The sequence below is a fragment of the Atractosteus spatula genome, chromosome 28 (genome assembly GCF_055471065.1).
Source record: "Atractosteus spatula isolate fAtrSpa1 chromosome 28, fAtrSpa1.hap1, whole genome shotgun sequence".
Lineage (NCBI taxonomy): Eukaryota > Metazoa > Chordata > Actinopteri > Semionotiformes > Lepisosteidae > Atractosteus > Atractosteus spatula.
In genome coordinates, this window is record NC_142733.1 from 7,309,097 (window position 1) to 7,329,732 (window position 20,636).

The window sequence follows — 20,636 nt, forward strand, 5'->3', positions numbered from 1 at the left end:
ACAGCCTCTCAGTGCCCCTTGGCTGCTATTCCTCTGGCTCTTGAGCAGTGGGCAGGATCTACACCTGTGACTCTGCACTTGTTGTTTAATTGTGTTTGCATGTTCAGAGCTGCCTACAGATTTAGGATCAGTGCAATCGGTATTTCCTTTAATATATACGTTGTTAAATGCAAACATTTTCTCCATTTTAAAGCAATAAACAAGCCCTAGTATATTGGCAAGTGCCAGGAATGGAAACTTTACCTGTTGAAACCCTTTAGGAAATTGAAGAATGTATTCTAGGAAAAAAAAATCTTACATATTTTAGTAACATTTCAATTTAGGGGTGGCAAAAAGCATAATTATTTATACATAATAATCAAACAATTAACATTAAACAATCCAAACACAAAATTCCTGTTTATGAAAGACGTGTTCATATTTTCTTTACAACTCCTGCTTGAATCTGACGTCTGACACAATAAGCTGCGTTTTTCTGTAGCTATGCTGTAGACTAGACTACTAGACTCGAAGTTCTGTTGCTCTAGAACATCTTGAAGTGATGTGTGACTAAATAAAGATTGCGATTGTCACCTCTGCTCTTTCCGTACACTGCTGTTGGACATTAAATGAATCTTAAGGTGGAAAGAAATGCATTTTTATAAATGTTTTCAAATATATTTGATTGCATACAGTAACCGTAAAGTCAAGTATTCAGCCAGGCAATCTTCTTGCCTTCCAGGAGGCTGAGTTTCAGACTCTGACCGACGCCCTGTCGTTCATCTCGCTCATTGACGGTTACTTCAGGCTGACGACAGACTCCAGCCATTACTTCTGTGAGGAGGTCGCACCGCCCAGTTTGCTGCAGGACATGGAAAGCCGATGTCATGGGCCAATCACGTGAGCCCTTTCAACTTCCTGCTCCCTGCAAAGCAGCCCTTCAGACAAAGTTAAAGTTCCATGGCAAAAACATTTAAACAACAGGCCACAGTTCAATGATTTGAGGCATTTAATTTGAGGTCTACACCAAAATGGCAAACTTTAATACATCCTCTTCTCCTACAAAACATAATAAGAATAGTGGAAGAGCATGGTTTAAGGCAGATCACTAATGCAATTGTTTGTCATTGGAAATTAAGTGTAGCATTTCCCAGGATAGGTGGTATGAACATGGTGTGCCAGATTATTGACTTGATCTGTCAACGGTGAAAACTTCCCACAGTCTCACTGCTTTCTTGTTAATGCGTCAAACCTGACAGAAGTTTGGGGAGAAGTGTTACATTGCTGTGTTCTTATTTTGTTAGGTTTTTGGAAAATTTTAAATTAACTAAAACTGCTTGACACATGTAAATGCGGCAGACTTGCAGCGTCACTGCGGAAGCCTGGCACAGAGATTGACCTGGACCACAGGCAGAAGAAATATAATTTCTTAAGATCAAAGAGATACAACAGATAAAAGTAATGTAATGCCCACTAGGACAACAAAGCCCAGAACCAGCCCTGCTTCCTGCATCAGAGATGCGTGTGGGGTATTTGCTGACTGGACTTTCTCCTTCCCTTCCGCTCAGGTCAGAATTTGCCATCCACAAGCTGAAGCGAGCTGGGGCACAGGGAGGCATGTTCCTACTGAGGCACAGTCCCAAAGACTATGACAAGTACTTCCTCACTGTTTGCATGGAGGTAAGAGACGTCGGAAAACAAGAAGGTTCTAAAACAGGGAGATCTGGCGATATCCTGCAGTACAGTACAGTGACACAGCATGGAAACCTACATTAAATAGTCCCGATTTACAAAGTAAAATAAAAAATAATCAGCAAACCCCTGCTTCTCTTAATGCGAGTGTGCGTTAAAATGAGGGGTTTGAAATTCCTGTACTAAATAATGCGGTCAGAATGCTTTGTGCAAGTTTTACTTATTTTATACTGCCACCTCCATCGCTAACCCTGTTCCATGGACAGACACCTCTGGGGATTGACTATAAGGACTGTCTGATAGTGAAAGACAAGGACTTCCGTCTCTCTGGTGTTCGGCACTCCTTCTCCACCCTGAGGGAGCTCCTGGCTTTCTGCCAGGGCAGTGAGCTGCTCCTAGCTGAGGTGCCCATCAAGCTCACCATGTGCTGCCCTCCTCGCCCTAAAGGTACAGAACCCTTCCTTCACCTGACTCTTTGCGTCTTTATTCAAATATGTTGGAAACGGATTCTTGTTCCCAGTGGTGCTCGTGGCACACGCCACTGAATCTCTCGCAGCATATTCCACAGTAAAACGTTAGTAATTCTAATTTGCCTCATGAAGTTCTTCAAATCTTTGAGCCAGCTGACACTTTGTGATTAAAAACCTGGTTGGATATTCCAGACAGCACATGCTGACCCTAATTGTGAGCTCTTAAGGTGCTACAAATGCCATTTCTGATTGCTTGCTTACATTACTCTGAATAAATAACAGCCCTCACCAGCATCACATTTCTGTATAGAGGCTAACAAGATCCCTTTCTTACTTACAGTACATTTGTATCGGTTTATACAGCAGGGTATCCTATTACAACTACTATACAACTATTTGATGCGGGACCCTGTGTGCTCCGGTCATTGAGCTATCATTTCCAATGTGACAGTTTTCCATGGACATAGGTAACACCTCTTTGACACCTCTAATACAGCTTTTCCGATATCCCTGTAAATAAAAGATAAAGGAGGTGTCAAAAAAATTTCCAAGAGGACATCCCCTCAAGCAAAGACCAGCAAGTCTAGGAATGTGCATTTTGGAATGAATGGACATCCTGTCCAGGGTGTACCCCGCCTTGTGCCTGTTGCTTGCTGGGATAGACTCCTGTTCTCCCGTGAGCCTGAACTGCAGTTAGAAAATGACTGGATAGATGGAAACACCAGAATTCTTGTCCACATCAGGCTGTAGTGGAGCACCTAATCTTGCTTGAACTTCATTGCTAACTAGGAAACGCAACTCCAATTAAATGTTTCCTGTTGTGAAACAAAATAAAACCTCAACTGAAAAAGAGTTTGTTGGCTCTCGTTTGCAGAGCTCACCAACCTGAACATTGTGCGCAGCAATTACACACAGGAAGCCCTGGCATCACCCATCCTGCAGAAACGCAAGGCCAGTCATGTCCAGTTCCAGATGATCAAGTATGAAGACCTGCAGCTGGTGAGTCTCGAGAAGCTCCTGGTCTTCTTGGGGAGTGAGGGAGAATGCGGGGGTAGTTTATGCAAATCTGTGCCAAATGTATCTGGGAATTTATCCTGGAAAAGCTTCACAATCAAGAAGCTCCTCCAACCCAGACAAGTTCTCTCATCTTAGAACCCATTCTTATGAAGGGGATTGCATGATGGGGTCCTGGGTTTGACTCCAGCCCAGCGTGCCTTAAACTTTGGAACAGCGCAATGTGCTGAGAACGTCTCTGGTGTGATTCATCTTGACAGGGGGAGAGTCTAGGACAAGGTTCCTTTACCAAGATCTTCAAAGGGACCAAGACTGACATCCGAGAGGGGGAGAGATACACGACGGACGTTTTGCTAAAAGTTCTGGAAAATGCTCACAAAAACTGCTGGGAGGTGAGCTTTTACTTTGCCAGAGTGAACATTAAAACTACAAGGTGGTAGTAGACTGCCTTGCTATGGATTATTCTCAGCAGGTATCGGGAGGCTCACATTCTTACATCCGAAAGGCTTTTTTGAAAGTTCTGGTTCATCTGAAAATTCCTGTAGAAAAGTCTCTTCACACCATCACCCCTTCCTGTTATTTCAAGGGGCCGTGTGTAAAATTAACATTGAATCCAAAAATAATTCATGTGAGGCCTTGAACTCAGATAAGTAAGAAGTAAGGGAAATAATAGCTGGCAGAACACCAAAGCTATGGAGCCATTTGGGTTGGATGGTGTAACCTCATTGTTCACATGTTCATCTAAACAGGAATTACTGCAAATGATGCCATTTAAAGAACATCTTAAAAAAAACTGTATAATATTTAAAACGTTTGAGACAATCCCCTCTTTCGCTCTATGCGATTTATTCACTTTTTGTGCAGGTCAGGTGAAAAGACCTCTTATTTTACCCTCTTGCACTGACCTCGTGAACAGCGACTTTAATCCAGGAACTTTTCACATCCTCCCTTTATTAAGCGAGATTCAAGTCTTCCACTTGCTTGTTCCTCCCACTCACCCTTCCTTCAAAGGAAAAAAAAAAACACCACACATAGTAATCGAGTTCAGAAACCTATGAAAATCAGAAATAAGATACTTGATACGTGGGTCTAATTTTAAAAGCACTATTTATAATACTGGGTGCCATCAACCCTCAGATGAGCTGTGAAACTAATGCCCTGACTACAGGGCAGGTTGGTAAAGCTCTAAAGATATATATATACACTCATTATCTATATTATGTGGGATGGAACGTGCTATATAAATGCAGCCCTTCGTTTCTTCTTCTGATGGTGATGTCTTTGTTGCCACCTCCCCCCTCAGTCATTCTTTGAGGCGGCCAGCCTGATGAGCCAGCTTTCCCACAAGCACCTGCTCCTGGTCTATGGGATTAGCATCCACGGCACCAAGAGTGAGTCAACTTTGCTTCTTACCCTTTCATGCAGCAGCTCAGATGAATGCATTTCTGAGCAGTTCATTTTCTCCAAAAAATAAAATAAAAGAGCACATTAGCAACAGCCATGCTGTCACAGATTTCTTACCACCAGAGAACAATTCTGTTTTCACGAAATTTCTTTGATTTCACGAGAGCCTATATCAGATGCAATCATTGTACTGTAATTAAGAGTTTGATGTGTTTTTTCCCTACTTCCATCATCCTAAGAAAAGCCAAAGCACAAATAATACAACAAAGAAAAAGTACAATACTGTGTCTTGGCTATCTAAGTACACTCTAAAAACCACTAAGTACCTTAAACGCTTTGTGGTTTTACCCTTTTCTGTTATGCTCAGAGATTTATAACTACTCATGCATGCTGTAGACTAAGCTTATCCACTCATTTAAGTCTCCCACAAAGCTTGTAAGTGTTTTTAAGTGTATTTACAAGGGTTTATTGAAGCCTCTGTAGATTCGTAGCTTCTCAAGCGTTATGCTAGGGTGCCCCTACATGACCTGCCCATCCAAGAGGTCTTGACTTAGCATTTCTTCAAAAGCTCTGACTCAGGAAGACGTAGCATAATCCTCTTGAGCAAGTCACTCTTTCAACAAAGCCAAACTGCTGCTTTTGTCCTTCCCTAACCCTCCAGACATCATCGTGGAAGAGTTTGTGAAGTACGGAGCCCTTGACTTGTTTCTGAAGAAGAGGCAAAGCTCTGTGTCGGTCAGCTGGAAACTTGACGTGGCGAAGCAGCTGGCCTGCGCCCTCAGCTTTCTTGTGAGTACAGCACATCTGATCTCTCTCCTTCAGGTCACCCTCAGTATCTGCCAGATAGGGACTTCCTGCACTACAGTTTGTAAGACAAAGCTGCGTTTTGAAAACGGAGTAGTTTGCACTTGTAGTAATGTTCTTCTCTGTGTTCAGTGTGTTGCTAAGTAAAACTCAAAAGACTTCTTACACTGAAAGATGCTAAAACTAAAAGACTCCAGGTCAAGAGAAGTTATGCCCCTTCTAATAATGCTCAAGCAAAACCTAAATTTAGAATATTGTGTTAGGGTATGGTCACTATTCCACAGTAAGGACACTATAGCTTACTGTATGAAAGTGTTCAAAAACAAGCAAAATGTTTCATTTGTCTCAGTGCTTTCCTATATAGAGACAAGTTAAAGGGAATCTTCAGTTTTGAATAAGGGAGATTGATAGGATATTTGATCCAAGTATATAAGATCTTAAGAGGTCTAGAACATTTCAGGTCAGGAGACTATTTCAGACTCTGCAGTAAAACAAGGACACAGTCACTGGAGCTCGGGATTAAAAGGGAATTTAGGAAGAAGAGTAGGAACTGTTTCTTTACACCAGATATGGTAGGTATCTGGAACTGGCTTCCCACAAAGACAATGGAGGCATGAACTCTGGACTCCTCTAAAAAGAGGTGGATGAAATTCTAAACTCAACTGGACAATTTAGATAACTTGTTCAATTGGTATTTTTTTGGTACAAGATGGGCTGTTCTTGTGTCTCTCGTGTTCTTATGGACATGGTTGGCTTACCAAGATCTGAAAAACACTTTCCTATAAACCAACGGTCTGTGTGCCGTTTTTCTACCATTTTTAAAACATGATTTTAAAATTGCATGTATTTTGTCTTCTGACAAACTCATTTATTTAGAATTGCGGTTTACCACTCACCCCCAATGTGTTTCTGCCATACATACGCCCCCACCACCACCACCCTCGAGAGAGAAACAGCCACCCACTTTTTACTGGTTTTGCTTTGCGATTTTAAGATCAGAAAAGCTTTTAAAAGCCATCTTTAAAAGAGCCTAATACCCTTTCATTTCAGGAGGAGAAGAACATTGTCCATGGAAATATCTGTGCTAAAAACCTGCTCTTGGCGAGAGAAGGCGATGCCTCTGCTGGCACTGCCCCCTTTATCAAACTGAGCGATCCAGGAATTAGCCTGGCCATGCTTGGCAGAGACGGTAAGCTTCATGAAGGACTCAATCAACGTGCATCATCTCAGTTACCAAATCTTTTTTCCTATCCAAACATCTCAGTTTTTAACTGTGTCTGCAGCAGGGACTCAAGCCACAGCCTGCCAGTCATAAGCCAACGATGCTTTGCTGCCCACTATTTTGATATCTATCCAGAGATGTTATGTTTGACTTGGGTATGTCTTACTGCCATTCTCTCACACTGTGTTTTCCTCCTCTGCAGTGGTGTTGGACAGAATTCCATGGGTAGCTCCAGAGGTGTTGGACTCCCCGGAAAGACGGATGCTCGAGTCCGACAAGTGGAGTTTTGGGACAACTCTCTGGGAGATCTTTAACTGTGGGAAAGTGCCACTTCAAGGCCAGAATCCCCAGCAGGTATAACGGCCTGTGTGTCTGGTTTGCCCTGGGCATATTCATCTGAACAATCAGTTACCACAGGTGGGAAGAGTATGGTTTGGCGTGGCAGGAAGATGGAGAATCTGGACACGTCCAGAAACTTGCTGCTGGTTTCCTTCAGTCACGACTCCGAGGCTGTGTGTTTCAAACAGGCTGCTAAGTAGCACGTTAAAGTGACTGAGTGCAAAGTGCCTGACGCTGTCCAGCTCACCCCCCTGTCCGTTCTCTCCGTCCAGAAGCTGCAGTTTTACGAGAGACAGGAACAGCTGCCCTCCTCGAAGTGGACGGAGCTGGCCGACCTGATCGCCCGCTGCATGGACTACCAGCCCTGGCTGCGCCCCTCCTGTCGCTGCATCATCCGCCAGCTCAACAGCCTCATCACTTCGGGTACCCGGGCAACCCCAGCGCACTGCCGCCCCCCGCCTGGATGCCACTGTCCACGGCGGGCACGAGGGGAACCGAGGCCAGAATATAACGTAGCAGAGCTAGTTTGGGCACTGTGACGTCACCGCCCTCCCTGCACGCAGCAGGGACCTCAGCCGCCTGGGCTGGGGGAGGTCTCCTTTAGCTCACTCGGCTGGCTCCCCATTGCGTTACGCCAGAGACCCAGTTCGCGCCCAGGTGTTGCGGGACGAACCGGCGGGGTGGAGCAGCAAGGGCACAAGCCCGCGCGGAATCGCGACGGTCACAATAACAAGCAAAATAACTACTTATACCATAAAAACCTCTGAAAGGATGCATTGTGGGATACTTATCGTATTGCCTCAACACAAGTCACAATTAATGCAGTAACAGAGTGCTTTTGAGATTTTTATACCATTTCAAGCATTTTCGGTTTATAAAATACATGCACCAAGGATCAATGACGTCTGTTATCAGTACTGGGGTGCATGTTCCTGTGAAGAACTTCGGACCTCACCAAAGGACAGTGATATCTTTGGTGTCCAGGAGAGGGCGAATGTTGCATTGCCAGGATATGCAGTTACCTCCTGAGGTAGTCTTGCTTGTTACGTGCCTATGTTTTTATGACAGAGCCGCGGCTGGTCTTTGACACGGGACACAGAGGGGGAACCAACATTACCCCTTTCTCTCCTTCACCCTCGAACACGAAGTAGCGCTTTGCTCTGCTCATTTTCAGATTACGAGCTGCTGTGTGACCCCCGGGCCAGCACGCTGCCAGAGAAAGACGGGTACTGGAGGAGTCTGAGCGCTCCCTACCATCAGGACCCTTCGCTGTATGAGGAACGCCACCTGCGCTACATCTCTCCCCTGGGGAAGGTGAAGTCCACTCGCTCGACCAGCTCTCCCGGCTTCTGCTCACAGCTGTGCGTCAGGCTCAGCTCGGGCCATCATGAGCTTTTTACCACTTGTTTCTTCTCTTGCCCCTTTTGAGTGTCCAGTTTGCCACTTTATTGAAGTAGATCATTGGCTAGCCCGGTCTCATTTTCATGCCATTCGTAACTAAGGCCCTGTGAAAAGGAGAGAATGAATTGGCTTGATTTCTCTGCATTGATTTGAAGAATAATTGCGAAGTCAAAACAATACACCGGACACTGTCAGGGCATTTTTAGTTGTAATTCTGCTCGGTTTTCAAGCAAGCCGTTTGAAACTGCAGTAAAGCCAGTAACGGATTAGCAATCACAAGCGAGTGTGACGCTAAGGATCTGTGCCTGTGGCTGGAAGGTTGCGGGTTCATATCCCACAGCTGGCAGAGGAATCCTGCTCTGTTGGGCCCCTGAGCAAGGCCCTTAACCCCAGCAACTCCAGAGGCGCCGTATAAATGGCGGACCCTGCACTCTGACCCCCAAGCTTCTCTCCCTGTCTGTGTGTCTCATGGAGAGCAAGTTGGGGTATGCGAAAAGAAATTCCCAATACAAGAAATCGTATATGGCCAATAAAGGGATCTCATCTTAAATTATTTAAGAATGCTGTAATTATTTAGTCAGCCACCAGAGGGAGCTACTCACCTACTTGCAGGACTATTCTTCCTATTCAACATATGCATGCAGTAATAATATCTTGATAAGCACTTTCATGGTATATTTGAGAGAGTGAAATAAAAACAATGGTTTGACTTCCGCAACAGAGTATGTGAGCCATCAGATCACTCAGAGTCCGGTATTTATTACAGAACTGTCCAAGTCCATATATGGTTTAATTGCTTTATCAGCCTGAAAATGGCTATTTCCGCAGTAGCTCCTGATAAGGCCCCCACCACTAACCACAGTACACCACAACCATTGCATTTGTCCTTAACGCTAGCATTACAAACAAACTACTGTACATTGACGCACACATTAAAGCTGGCTACACAAAAATAAACATATTGCTTTAAATATTAATTTAAAGCTCAAGTTCACGCTTACTTGTCATTCCAGACATATACAAGTATACAGTGGAATGAAATATCGTTCAAATACAGACAGGACACTGACAGAGACATTGTAGACAGGATACACATAGTGCAAAGTGCAGACAGTGCAAACTAAAAGGCAAATACACAACGCACTGGGGGATTTAAACCCTTTTTCTGGGACTGGGTTGGGTGCAAGTAGATTCCAGAGTGTTGAGGAGCCTGATAGCCTGTGGGAAGAAGCTGTTACAGAGTCTGGTGGAGCCGGCCTGTACACTGCGATGAAACTGACACACCTTAATGTGTTCGAAACTGATAATACTGGGCTCCAACAAAGTGGTTCCTTCTCTGAATTAGAGAAAGGCACACTTAATAATGTTCGGTATATAAACAACAAACTAGAAAGAAAGAGGCTAACAGCTCTTTCTTCATTAACAAGTAATAGGTTTATTCCATGCTGAAAAAAAGAAGAAAGAGAACACAACGTTTCGGCCGTGGAGCCTTCTTCAGGAAGGCTCCATGGCCGAAACGTTGTGTTCTCTTTCTTCTTTTTTTCAGCATGGAATAAACCTATTACTTGTTCCTTTGCAGCCTACGCATGCTGACGCAGCTACCCACCTGAACTACTTTCTTCATTAAGACTCTCAAGACCAGCGGTCACTCGAACCATCTCAGTAACAGTCACTGGAGACCCGGGCATTAAAGCATAAGGAGTAATGGTTGACAATGCGCCGTGTGATTTTGCAGGGGAATTTTGGCAGCGTGGAGCTGTGTCGCTATGACCCACTGGGTGACAACACCGGGGAGCTGATAGCAGTGAAGAGGCTTCAGCAGAATAAGCAGGGCAGCCTGGCCGCCTTCGAGAGAGAGATCCAGACCATCAGCTCCCTGCACTGCGACTACATTGTGAAGTATAAGGGCATCTGCTACAGCACGGGTAAGAGCTCTCTCTGCCTAGCCAAGGCACCGAGCTGCACTAAAACCCCTCTTCGTCTCTAATCCCATGAAATGGATATTTAGCTCACCCTCGTTACAAATCAAAGTGCAACACATTCGTATTGAATCTGCTTGTGCTTATATTACAGTTCCTCTTCTCATATAACACACGTAATACCAGACTTCAGATTTGCCATTCCCAATTCATCTTAAGAATAGGCTATTCAAACTCCAATGTGTTCAGAATGCAGCAGGCAGAATCTAATCAGGTCGCATGCAAAAGATTGCATTATGCTGGTCTTGGAGTCCTTGCACTGGCTTCATATCAGGTTTCTAGTGACCTCAAAATACTCACGCTTTCCTATAAGGCTCCTGCCACATGGCTGGGCACCTCAGTACCTATCTGATTTATGTTCCTACTCCCCACCCTGCAGCCTTCGCTCACGTAAGGCTGGTCTCCTGTCCGTCTCTCAAGCTCATTTGCCAGCAGCCATATCACCCTGCAACTCCCAGCTGGCAGCCCACTGGAGCTCAGCAGGTGTGAGCCTGGTCAGTTCCTCGATGGGAGACCTCCTGGGAAAAACTAAGTTTGCTACTGGAAGAGCAGTGGGCAGTGAGCAGTGAGCAGTGAGGCCAGTCGGGGGAGCTCACCCTATGTGGGTCCTAATGCCCCAGTATAGTGACAGGGACACTATACTGTAAAAAGGCACCATCCTTCGGATGAGATAAACTGAGGTAAACTGTAAAACTGAGGTCCTGACTCTCCACAGACATTAAAAATCCCAGGGTGTCGTCTCTCAAGAAGAGTACAGGTGTTGCCCCAGTGTCCTGGCCAAATTTCCCCCTGGCCTTTACCAATCATGGCCTCCTAAGAATCCCCATCTCTGAACCAGCTTCATCACTCTGTTCTCTAGCACTATGGCTGTCTTTGTATCATCCAGGTGGAGGCTACACACTAGTGGTGGTGGAGTGGAGTCCCCATTACCTGTAAAGTACTGTTGGATGGAGTGTCCAGAAAAGAGCTATATAAGGGACAGGAAGTATTAGCACTCTTTGGGTGACGGGCCTTCTCTTGTAGCACCCCAAAGCCCTGGAAATCTATCCCCATGGATATCAGAGTTATCTTCCTTGAGCATTTTCAAGCCCAGACTCAAGACCTTCTTCTTCAGAAGGGCTTTTACTTCACCGATGTCTGCATCTGCTCCATTCTCTAATATCTAACCACTTCTCTTTCTTTGTTTTTAAAACCAACCAAAAAGCGCTTTGAGAAACTACCTTTAAATGCACCATCTATAGCAAAGGTTGTTATTATTGGGTTATTCCCCACTCTGTTCACAGAAGGTAAGCAGATGGGAACCTCTGCTAAATAATAAAGTGTAGAATCTATAAACCAGGACTGTTTAAAAGGCAAAATAAATGTTCATACTGTATATGAAAGCATTTCGAAAAGACGGTCTCACTGTGCCTTGCCTCATGTACAGTGTCAGTATGCCCCCCACACCCAAACACAATAAGCACAATGAAACAGAAAATGGGAGCATTTAACTATTATCTGAAGACCTGGTTCCTGTTGGCATGTACCCAAGAGCTGATGACTTTACCTTATGCACCATCTCACAAGAACACTCTTGTAAAGTTTCTGGTTTCTAACAACAACAATTTGGAAACCAGGAACTTTTGTGTCCCACAGTCCCTTACTCTCCCCTAACATTGTGGTATTGCATAAAGTCACTACACCTTTTGCAAACACTGCATATTTCTTCACCATTGACAGCACCTACAGCCCATTTCCAGTAATGTAAAGTGATGTAAGAGAACAATGTTTAAAGAAAAAAAAATTGGACCTACAATACGATCCTTCTAATATTTTGCTTTAATATACGACAGGCTTTTTGATTATGTCAAGTAGGGAGCTGCATCAGCATGCGAAGGCTGCAAAGGAACAAGAAAAGGTTTATTCCTTCTGAAAAGAGAAGAAAAACACAAGAAGAAGCCTCCACAGAGAAACTTGTCTTCTCTTTGCAGCAAGGAATAAACCTTTTCTTGTTTTTGATTGTCGCCTTTCAGCTTGCACAAAAGCCCTCCAGCTTCCCTAATCAGGAATTGTGTATTTTTCCATGCATTTCTCAACTTGTACCTTTCTCCATTTTATTGTTTCTCATATAAATTATAAGCAAATTTAACTGAGGGCTGACATGGTTAATAATGAACAACTGTTACCCAAGACATAAGGAAGCACTCCAGTTTCTTTAGGACAGGGCTGCAGCAAACAATATGCCTAAATTGGAAGTGTTAAAAGTTAAATATTATCTGTTCTGGCTGTTAACTAGGATGGTTTTGGCCACTCAGCATGTAACTTTCCCTGACAGGTGCTCACTGCAGGCCATATTTCATGCCTGTGTGTTGCAACACAGCATCATGAAACACCTCTGACTCGCCTAGCTCACACACCTGACCAAACAGGGAGTGCAGGTTTGTGAGGGAGAGCTGTGTGAGGCAGCATCAGGTCACCTCACCAGTAGCACAAATTGCACAAGTAAAACAAACATTTTGTTAATCTTCCAGTTGTATCCTATGCTGTAAGAGCCCTCTGTGAGCCTCCAGAATTGCTTCACAAAAAGTGATTACATCTTACATCTCTCTCTCAAAGAATGGAAAAGAGGAAATAAAAAGGAATTACGCAAGCTGATTTACAGTCATAGTAAAGAAGAATCTGAGGAAACTGTGACCGTGTTCCCTGATTGATTTTGTATGTTATGTATCCACTTAGCATGTAAATTTGCTTTGAAATTTAGGCTGAAATATTTGTGGTAATGAGTTAAACCCCTAAAGAATACAGGCCAGGGATCTGCACACAGAACTCAGAGGTGTGAAAACCTCCTACAGCCAAGTAAGCTAAATAAAATTGCAGCTTTACTGACATTGCTACCACAGCTTTTTTTGGTTTAAATTTCACTGAAACGTCAATTGGGAAATGCCCCTTCCTAACTAAGCAAAAAGACACTATTGCATTTTAATAACGAGCTATTGTGTTGGGAGAGTTGTGAGCTCAAGTACTAGCTTCAGAATGCGGGATGAAAGTGTTCTCCCTTAACTGGTACAGTGAGCACCCTTAAACTGGAGGGATATTTAAGTGGGAATCATGTGGCAGTTTTCAGCTTTAACCCAGGCTGCCTGCCGTTTTCCCGACAGGTCGGCTCAGCATGAGCCTGGTGATGGAGTACCTCCCTCACGGCAGCCTGATTGGATACCTGGAGAAGAACCGCCAGCACGTCAACAGCAAGAGGCTGCTCCTCTTCGCATCCCAGATCTGCAAGGTAATCAAGCACTGCGCTGTCCGCAGGGGTCACTCTCCCATTTCACCCCCCCCAGCCCCTGGGCAGCCGAGCCCGTCTGCTCACACGCTCCTGCCTCCGAAGACACTAGTCCTGCAAGCGTTTGGGTAGAGAGCACACAGCCCACCCGGAGAGACACACAGGACAGGTGTTGCCTTTGTGCACAGTCCTTTATGCTTTGTTTGAAGAAAGAAGTGAATCCACACAATCCACAATTACAACAGTAATTCTGGGACATTTATGGGGGAAAAAGGCACAGCTGTTGCTGAAATCAAGCACGATCGTAAAGCAACCAGCTGACTCACCAGAGTGGTCTCAATGCACGACGTTAGTACTACTCTTTAAACAGAATAGGATCTCGTACTTCAGTCATGCTTACGCCATGCCTTAGATCCAGGAGGGGCTGCTCCAGTTCAAACTGCCTGTGCCATTTGGGGTGTGTATGTGTTGCCTCTTGTGTTTCCAGGGAATGGAGTACCTGCAAAGCATGCGATACGTCCACCGTGATCTGGCCGCAAGGAACATTCTGGTGGCGAGTGACACGCTGGTGAAAATCGCAGACTTTGGGCTCACCAAGTTCATTCCTCTGAACAAGGACTACTACCGTGTGACGCATCCAGGAGAGAGCCCCATCTTCTGGTAGGCAGGACGGCCTATATACTGTAGCAAGAGCTTCTCCCTGGGAATGAGTAAGGGGTCGAGGGACTTCAGATTCACAGAATACTGCTGTGTTGAATACTGCAGTGCGACTCAGAGCGCCTTTAAACAAAACGTGACCGAGATAAGTTTCAGGAATGCCTTCATTTTAGAAACAAAGTCTTAACATTTTTATATTGAACACTGAAATTAAATGTAATATTTCTCACAATGAGTCAATATTTAAAGATCTCCACAACTGGAAGAAGAGTTAAACTCAAGCGGTTAGGACATTTAGATTCTATTAAACCTTTTGTCCTCAGCTACAAACTGTTGACTGTCTAAATGGATGTAGAATTTCTACTAGATTCTGGACGCCAGGACTGGAGTAGGGAGTCCCTCCTACAGAGAATAATTATAATCGCTGGATCTTGTCAGAGAAAATCTCTTTGAGATACGCTACCAAACGCATATCAGAAATCGGAAACCCATCGGAAAAATAGTCCAGGAAGTCTCTGAGCCTTGCAACTCTAACCCGGTGATAACCCTGACACAGGTACGCCCCGGAGTCGATCACCGAATCCCTGTTCTCTCACAAGTCAGACGTGTGGAGTTTCGGGATCGTTCTGTACGAGCTCTTCTCCTACTGCGAGCACAATCAAAACCCAAAGAAGGTGAGAGGACCGAGGAAGGAGCGATGAGAATGTTTTCATTTTGACATTTCAGCAAATCATTTTAAGTTCTTTCATAAACCAACAATACATATTTAGCTCACAATGATCTCTAGGTTTAGGATCTTAAAAGCCACAGTGGTTCTTATTACTTCCTTTTCAGATGTATTATACTGCAGGCTTTCCATGTTTCCAGAACACATTTCATCACGGAACACACCTTGTTCCATAGTTGTATAATGTTATATTTATAGAATGTAAAGGGTTCAGTCATAAAGTGTTTATTGCCTTTAAAACTGTAGCAATCAGCTTGAGTGCTGACCCAGGTGTGCTGTACAGGATGTACAGAAAGACAGGCATTAACGAAAGGTGTTTTTCTAAAATTGGATTGCAGGTGTGTCTGCAGCAGATTGGCCATGATCTGCAGGGCCCCTCCATCTCAATGCACCTCGTCGATCTCCTCAAGAACAACTGGAGGCTGCCAGCTCCCTCACACTGTCCTCCAAAGGTGAGCCAACACCCCACCCCCACCCCTCCACAATCAGCTGTAGTCCTAGTGGCTGGAGTTTCTAACATCCAAATAGCTGTGAGGTATTTCAAAACCTGTAATGAAATGCTTTGTAACACATAGAACTCTCCACATGCGTGACAATAAGCAAGTATACCAGACTGAGGGCCCACCTATCTCATTTGGTAGTTTAGCAGCAACTAACATTTAAAATTTCAGCCAACCTCTTCTTCACAGAATTCTCTCCCTGGCACTCGGATCCTGTAAGGGTTTCCCGTTGTCTGTCCAAAATGGATCCCATTTTTGGTCTCCAGCCATCTCCTTCTTTCACACCTGAATCTAAAATATTCCCCTGGGTTATCTCCAGAAACAATCCTAAGGATTTTACATATTTCTATTCTCAGTCTCATTGTTTATAAAATAAATACGCTAAAGATATTTAGTTCCTACAACCTGTAAGACTCTTCATTCTTCTTTGAACGTATTGCAAGACTATTATGGTCTTTTAGAAGTATGATAACAAAAAACAGATCTAAAATAGGTGTTATCAAAGCACTGTAATTCCTGAGCATGATTTCCCTTTAAATTCCACACTTCCTAGCATTCAGTTTGCTCTTTTACTGTGTGCATTCATTGCTCTGATAACAACATAGAATCATCATATACATGCAGACCCTCATTTACATCCATTTATAGACATTTTTGCAGCTCAGACTCACCAAGCGAGAACTATGGCATTAGCCTCTACTTCCTGTGTTAATCTCTTTGTACTTGTCAAAATTCACATCATTGTTGTACGATATACAGCAGTCGCCTTTTCCCCCGCTTTTGAAATGTTTAGTCACTACAGTATTTTTTACAATTTTGCCATCTTAATGTATTTAACGTAACAGAGGAGTTTCATCTGTCCCATCAACACCAGTTGAAAAGTGGACATTCTAAAAAAAAAAAAAAGCTATGTACATACCCAGTCCTGGGAGAATCTTCTTTTCAGACATATCAAATGTATTTGCACTTACAAATATTTTTTAATTCTCCGATTTAAAAAAAACACCAATACAAAATACTCAGGGGAATTTTTCTACAAGTAAATGCAATAAAACACCCTAAACAAAATCAGAAAGCAATTGTAAAAAAAAAAATATGTATTGCTGCTAGATGATAGTTATCAGAAGAGCTTGACAGATAAAAGCTGAGAAGATCCCAAAACACTTAGAACATTTCTAGCAAATAAATATGTACTTTGCCCTGCAGGTGTATGGAATGATGCTGAAATGTTGGGCCTACCACACTGAGGACAGGCCTAGCTTCTCACAGCTGGGGGAACAGATTGAAACCAGCCTCCAGGACGACAGAGATGGTTCCAAGGGCTGAGTGACCCCACAGAGCAGTGCTTCCTGTAGTTTGTCTTCTGGTTTTTGTGCAAGCTGGGTTCCTAGCCACAGACTAATTGATTGATTTCCATTTTCTGTTTGAGGTATACTTTTAAATTTGCTTTAAAGCTTTTAAAAGGTTGAGAAAAGATTGGGTTTGGTCTCCACCTTCTCCCAATTTATGAGTTTCAAAATGTCCCTTATTCAAGTGTGGCTGCTGAAAAGTTGAAATAATCAGTGATTCAGGTGTAAAATGTAACCAATTGGTCACCTCAGTGGGAGGACTGTTTCACACCTGGTCATGCTCACCTGTGTGTGATCGTCATAGATTGATCACTGATGAAGTGATTTAATAAACCTGTAGAGGAAAGCTTGCCTGACGTTTTGTATTCTACAGTTGTTTGAGCAATGCACTTGAAGTAGAGCATTTTTTAAACCAAAGACTGAAACAAAACAAGCAAACCAATCAGTTAAAGGCAGCAATTAGCACCAGTGATTACCAGCTCAGATGGAATGGAAAACAGAAGACGCAGGGTCTCCCAGGAAGAGGGCTGATAACTATTGCTATAGAGATCTCAGACAAAAACTTGTTTTTATGCAGTATTCTGTCAAGCATTTTTTATGTAAATGGTTATTTTGTGTGTTGTTTTTTTTTTACAATTTATATGAAGTCACCTTTCTTTATAGCGTCTGTTAGGTTTTCTTTTCATTTTACATAGGCTCAACACAAGTATGGTAAAATTAGCCATGTGCTTTTGAAAATTTGGTCATATCAAAGAAGTATGGCACAATGCTGTCAACCTAGTGCTTTACATCGTAACTATATCTTGAGAGAGTTTGACAATTCTTTTGATGTGTGAAAAATTAAGAGACCTTCAATGACGCAACATGCAACAGCAGCCATAGTGCACCAGTCCGCTCCCCACACACCAGCACTCAGTGAGGAGGAGAGCAGAGTGATGAAGCCAGTTCAGAGATGGGGATTACTAGGATTACTAGAATGGATTTGTGTGGCAAACACAGTGTTAGAAACCAATTCTTCATTTACTACTGAACAGATACAACTACTGAACAGATATACCTGTTCTTTTATGTTTATGATTAGAACATTTCACTGAAATCAACCATGAACGATTTTGAGCAATGGCAGAGACCTCTGACAAAGAATGTGATACAGAATGCACATCCCAAGCAAAGGTGTAACAGTTCATGTTGAGTGATTTGAAAAGGCAAACTGGAACATAATGGTTAGCATTCTCATTCATCATTCTGTGCTCTTCTATTAAATGAAATACGTGTAACTTTTAAAAAGAATGAGGGATTCTCAGGAGAATGATTGTTAGGCCAGGAGAAAAGATTATAGAGCATACATATTTTTATAATAAAAAGGCTTTTCAATAATTATTGTTTTTTTTATTTTTTAATTTTGCTGTCATATCATTAAGATTCACCACATCCAAGCTGACTCAAGTTAATTTCCTTTTTTTATGCAAATAAGAACAGTATGTATTTTTTAAGGTCACATTTTGGATTACTCTTACATTTATCTATCCAATGGAAAACAAATCACACGGTAATCTAATCTGATCATTGTGCAAACGAGCATGATATGATTCTACCTTAGTTTGCGCTCTAATAAGAAGAGAAAAAAGTACTAGTCACAGCCTGGACAAGAGGACTTTGTCCTTTGAGTTTGCTACTTTCTAGGCCTCAGACCTGAACAGTAAAGGATTCCCATTGATCATGAAGAATCATTCATAATGTTAATCTTCCTAACCACTAAATCCAGTTTCATTCAGATGCCTAACCGATCAGAAGTGCCCTGTGCGTAGATTGGAACAGCACCTAGCATTTTCAAGCTTGATTTTACTGACTCCCCATCTTAAAATAACTAACTTCAAAGCTGCTCATACTTTCCACCAACGCCAGACTGCCATCAGTCAGCAGCAGGACTGAAAATTACAGACAATTGATCATTGCAAATAACACATGATTCCAGTACCCTTTTCATGCCTACACAGGAAGCTGCAACCTTCTTATAGAGGCACTCTGTGTCTGGCCATCTCTGATTAATTACTCTGAACAGTAGTTTCCCTTCTGGAACAATGTGGCAGTCTTACATGAGATTCTTGATCAAATGATTTGACAAGGTTTGTGTTCACACCACTTTTATCCAAGAACTGGGAGGTTTGCCCTTCGAATCGGATCTATTGGCTCTGAATAAGAAAGATACAATTGTGCTCAAATAATATACAGGTCACTATTTCATACTTTTAGCATTTGCCTAGCATTTGCCTAGCATGTTTCTGCACGGGAATTACTTAAGTCTATTCAATTGTTCACGAGATAAAACAAAACAGGTGATTCTATAGAGGCATGTGTGCTATTGCAGGAGCCTTTATCTGCAATCAGGGCTGTAGATCCTGCCAAGCGTTTCAAAGGCTGCTCAGCAGTACTGTACCAGCTCGCTCATGGTACAGCCTGACCTGCAGCACACCCCTGCCGGGCCCACTTCCCGCCTGGACCGGGAGGACCCTGTGAGGGGAAGGAAGGTCTGTGCTGGCACGCTCGGATCCCCCTCGGCTCTGGACTCTCTGGGAACGCGTGACATTGAACTGGTGCGCTCCTGGGGAGGGAGGGGGCCAGGCTCTCCCGCAAGGTCGCCTGCCGGAGGGCTCCATGTCACGGTCGTCAGGCTGGTTCCTGGATTCTCCCAGTCATTGAGTTCATCACTGGTGAGCCGTTCCAGGAGCTTCCCTGAAAACACACGGACAACGTATATACGTTCAATTGTTAACCCATAAAAATCATTCAGGGTCCCAGGGATGTGAACACTTAGAATCAATACAAGCAAAGCATTCATTATTGTGAGTAGTGCTGAGGGGGCACGGACATTCAGAAGGCACTTTACATTCTAATTAAAATCCTTATCATTCCTTCTTTAAAGCATAGCAAATTTTAAATATAATAGGCAGTTCATAATCCTCGGCAAAAATATTAAAAGCACATAGTGAAAACTCAAACAGTGGACCTTGCTTCATTTTCAGGTAGTTAAAACACTTACAGTAAAGGGCTAGTTTAGACTCAAAGCATGGACCGGGAACAGAAAAGAAGATAAAATTCAAGCCATTCTATGATAAGGCAAACAGAGCCAGGTAATAACCCGGTTTGGGGTATACCAAGTAAACTCACAGCATTCTGAAGCGACTCGTTTATCCAGAACATTTAAGAAGAGTTTTAGACAGCTTAAGGTCTTCAAACCAGATGACCAACCTAGTCTTCTTTTTCCTCAATGGGCACAATTTTCTGCTAGTCCTCATTGACTCCTGGATCTATTCTGGATCTATCTATACTGGATGTATTCTATGTTTTTCACCTCTACTGGAGAGGCTAACTTATACTGTACCAAAGACTAGACATCAGTGAACTCCTCTCTGAATTACATGGCTATTTGAAACAAATCTTCTAGTCATGAAAACAGTTGACTTACAGTATGGATCAACTCGGGGTTGGTCAGATTCTGGAGTAGAGCGCTTCAGCCGGGAGCTTCCACATGACGTCACCACCATTCGGATGAACTCCCGACCACACAGCTTCACCCGGTTGTCCTGGGCCCGAGCCCCACTGTGCCAAACTACAAGCAGGAAGAGGAAAGAGGGGAACCACCGGGGCATTCTGTAGCTTCCAGAGGAACTGAGATCCAGGCAAACGGAGAACAGGACCTTCTCGGGGGTAACCGTTTGAGGAATGTCGAAAAGGGCTGTTTCCAGGGTTTATATAGCCCAGGGTATGTAGCCAGACATTGACGACAGACACCGCAGGCCTGTCACGAAATTCCAATGGGGACCCACTTAGCCTTGGCCT

General features: G+C 43.5%; 2 protein-coding genes across 2 annotated transcripts in view; one reads left to right on the top strand and one right to left on the bottom strand.

Annotated features, from left to right (window-relative positions):
* The window catches only part of jak3 (Janus kinase 3 (a protein tyrosine kinase, leukocyte)), a 29,025-nt gene extending 10,847 nt beyond the window's left edge, over positions 1-18,178 (top strand). Inside the window, exons 8-24 of the mRNA XM_088907497.1 lie at positions 722-879; positions 1,548-1,659; positions 1,938-2,118; positions 3,016-3,140; positions 3,416-3,547; positions 4,459-4,546; positions 5,221-5,348; positions 6,414-6,552; positions 6,788-6,939; positions 7,197-7,347; positions 8,099-8,238; positions 10,061-10,250; positions 13,442-13,566; positions 14,051-14,223; positions 14,777-14,894; positions 15,286-15,399; positions 16,654-18,178. Coding sequence (XP_088763623.1) covers positions 722-879; positions 1,548-1,659; positions 1,938-2,118; positions 3,016-3,140; positions 3,416-3,547; positions 4,459-4,546; positions 5,221-5,348; positions 6,414-6,552; positions 6,788-6,939; positions 7,197-7,347; positions 8,099-8,238; positions 10,061-10,250; positions 13,442-13,566; positions 14,051-14,223; positions 14,777-14,894; positions 15,286-15,399; positions 16,654-16,773 — 2,346 coding nt within the window. The 3' untranslated portion in view covers positions 16,774-18,178. The remainder of the gene's footprint in view (positions 1-721; positions 880-1,547; positions 1,660-1,937; positions 2,119-3,015; positions 3,141-3,415; positions 3,548-4,458; positions 4,547-5,220; positions 5,349-6,413; positions 6,553-6,787; positions 6,940-7,196; positions 7,348-8,098; positions 8,239-10,060; positions 10,251-13,441; positions 13,567-14,050; positions 14,224-14,776; positions 14,895-15,285; positions 15,400-16,653) is intronic.
* A 1,040-nt stretch (positions 18,179-19,218) lies between these two features.
* insl3 (insulin-like 3 (Leydig cell)) lies at positions 19,219-20,446 on the bottom strand. The gene is made up of 2 exons (XM_088907933.1): positions 20,263-20,446; positions 19,219-19,529 (listed from the first exon to the last, which is right to left on the bottom strand). Exons 1-2 carry the CDS (start codon positions 20,444-20,446, stop codon positions 19,219-19,221), a joined length of 495 nt encoding a protein of 164 aa, XP_088764059.1.
* Between the last annotated feature and the right edge of the window lie 190 nt (positions 20,447-20,636).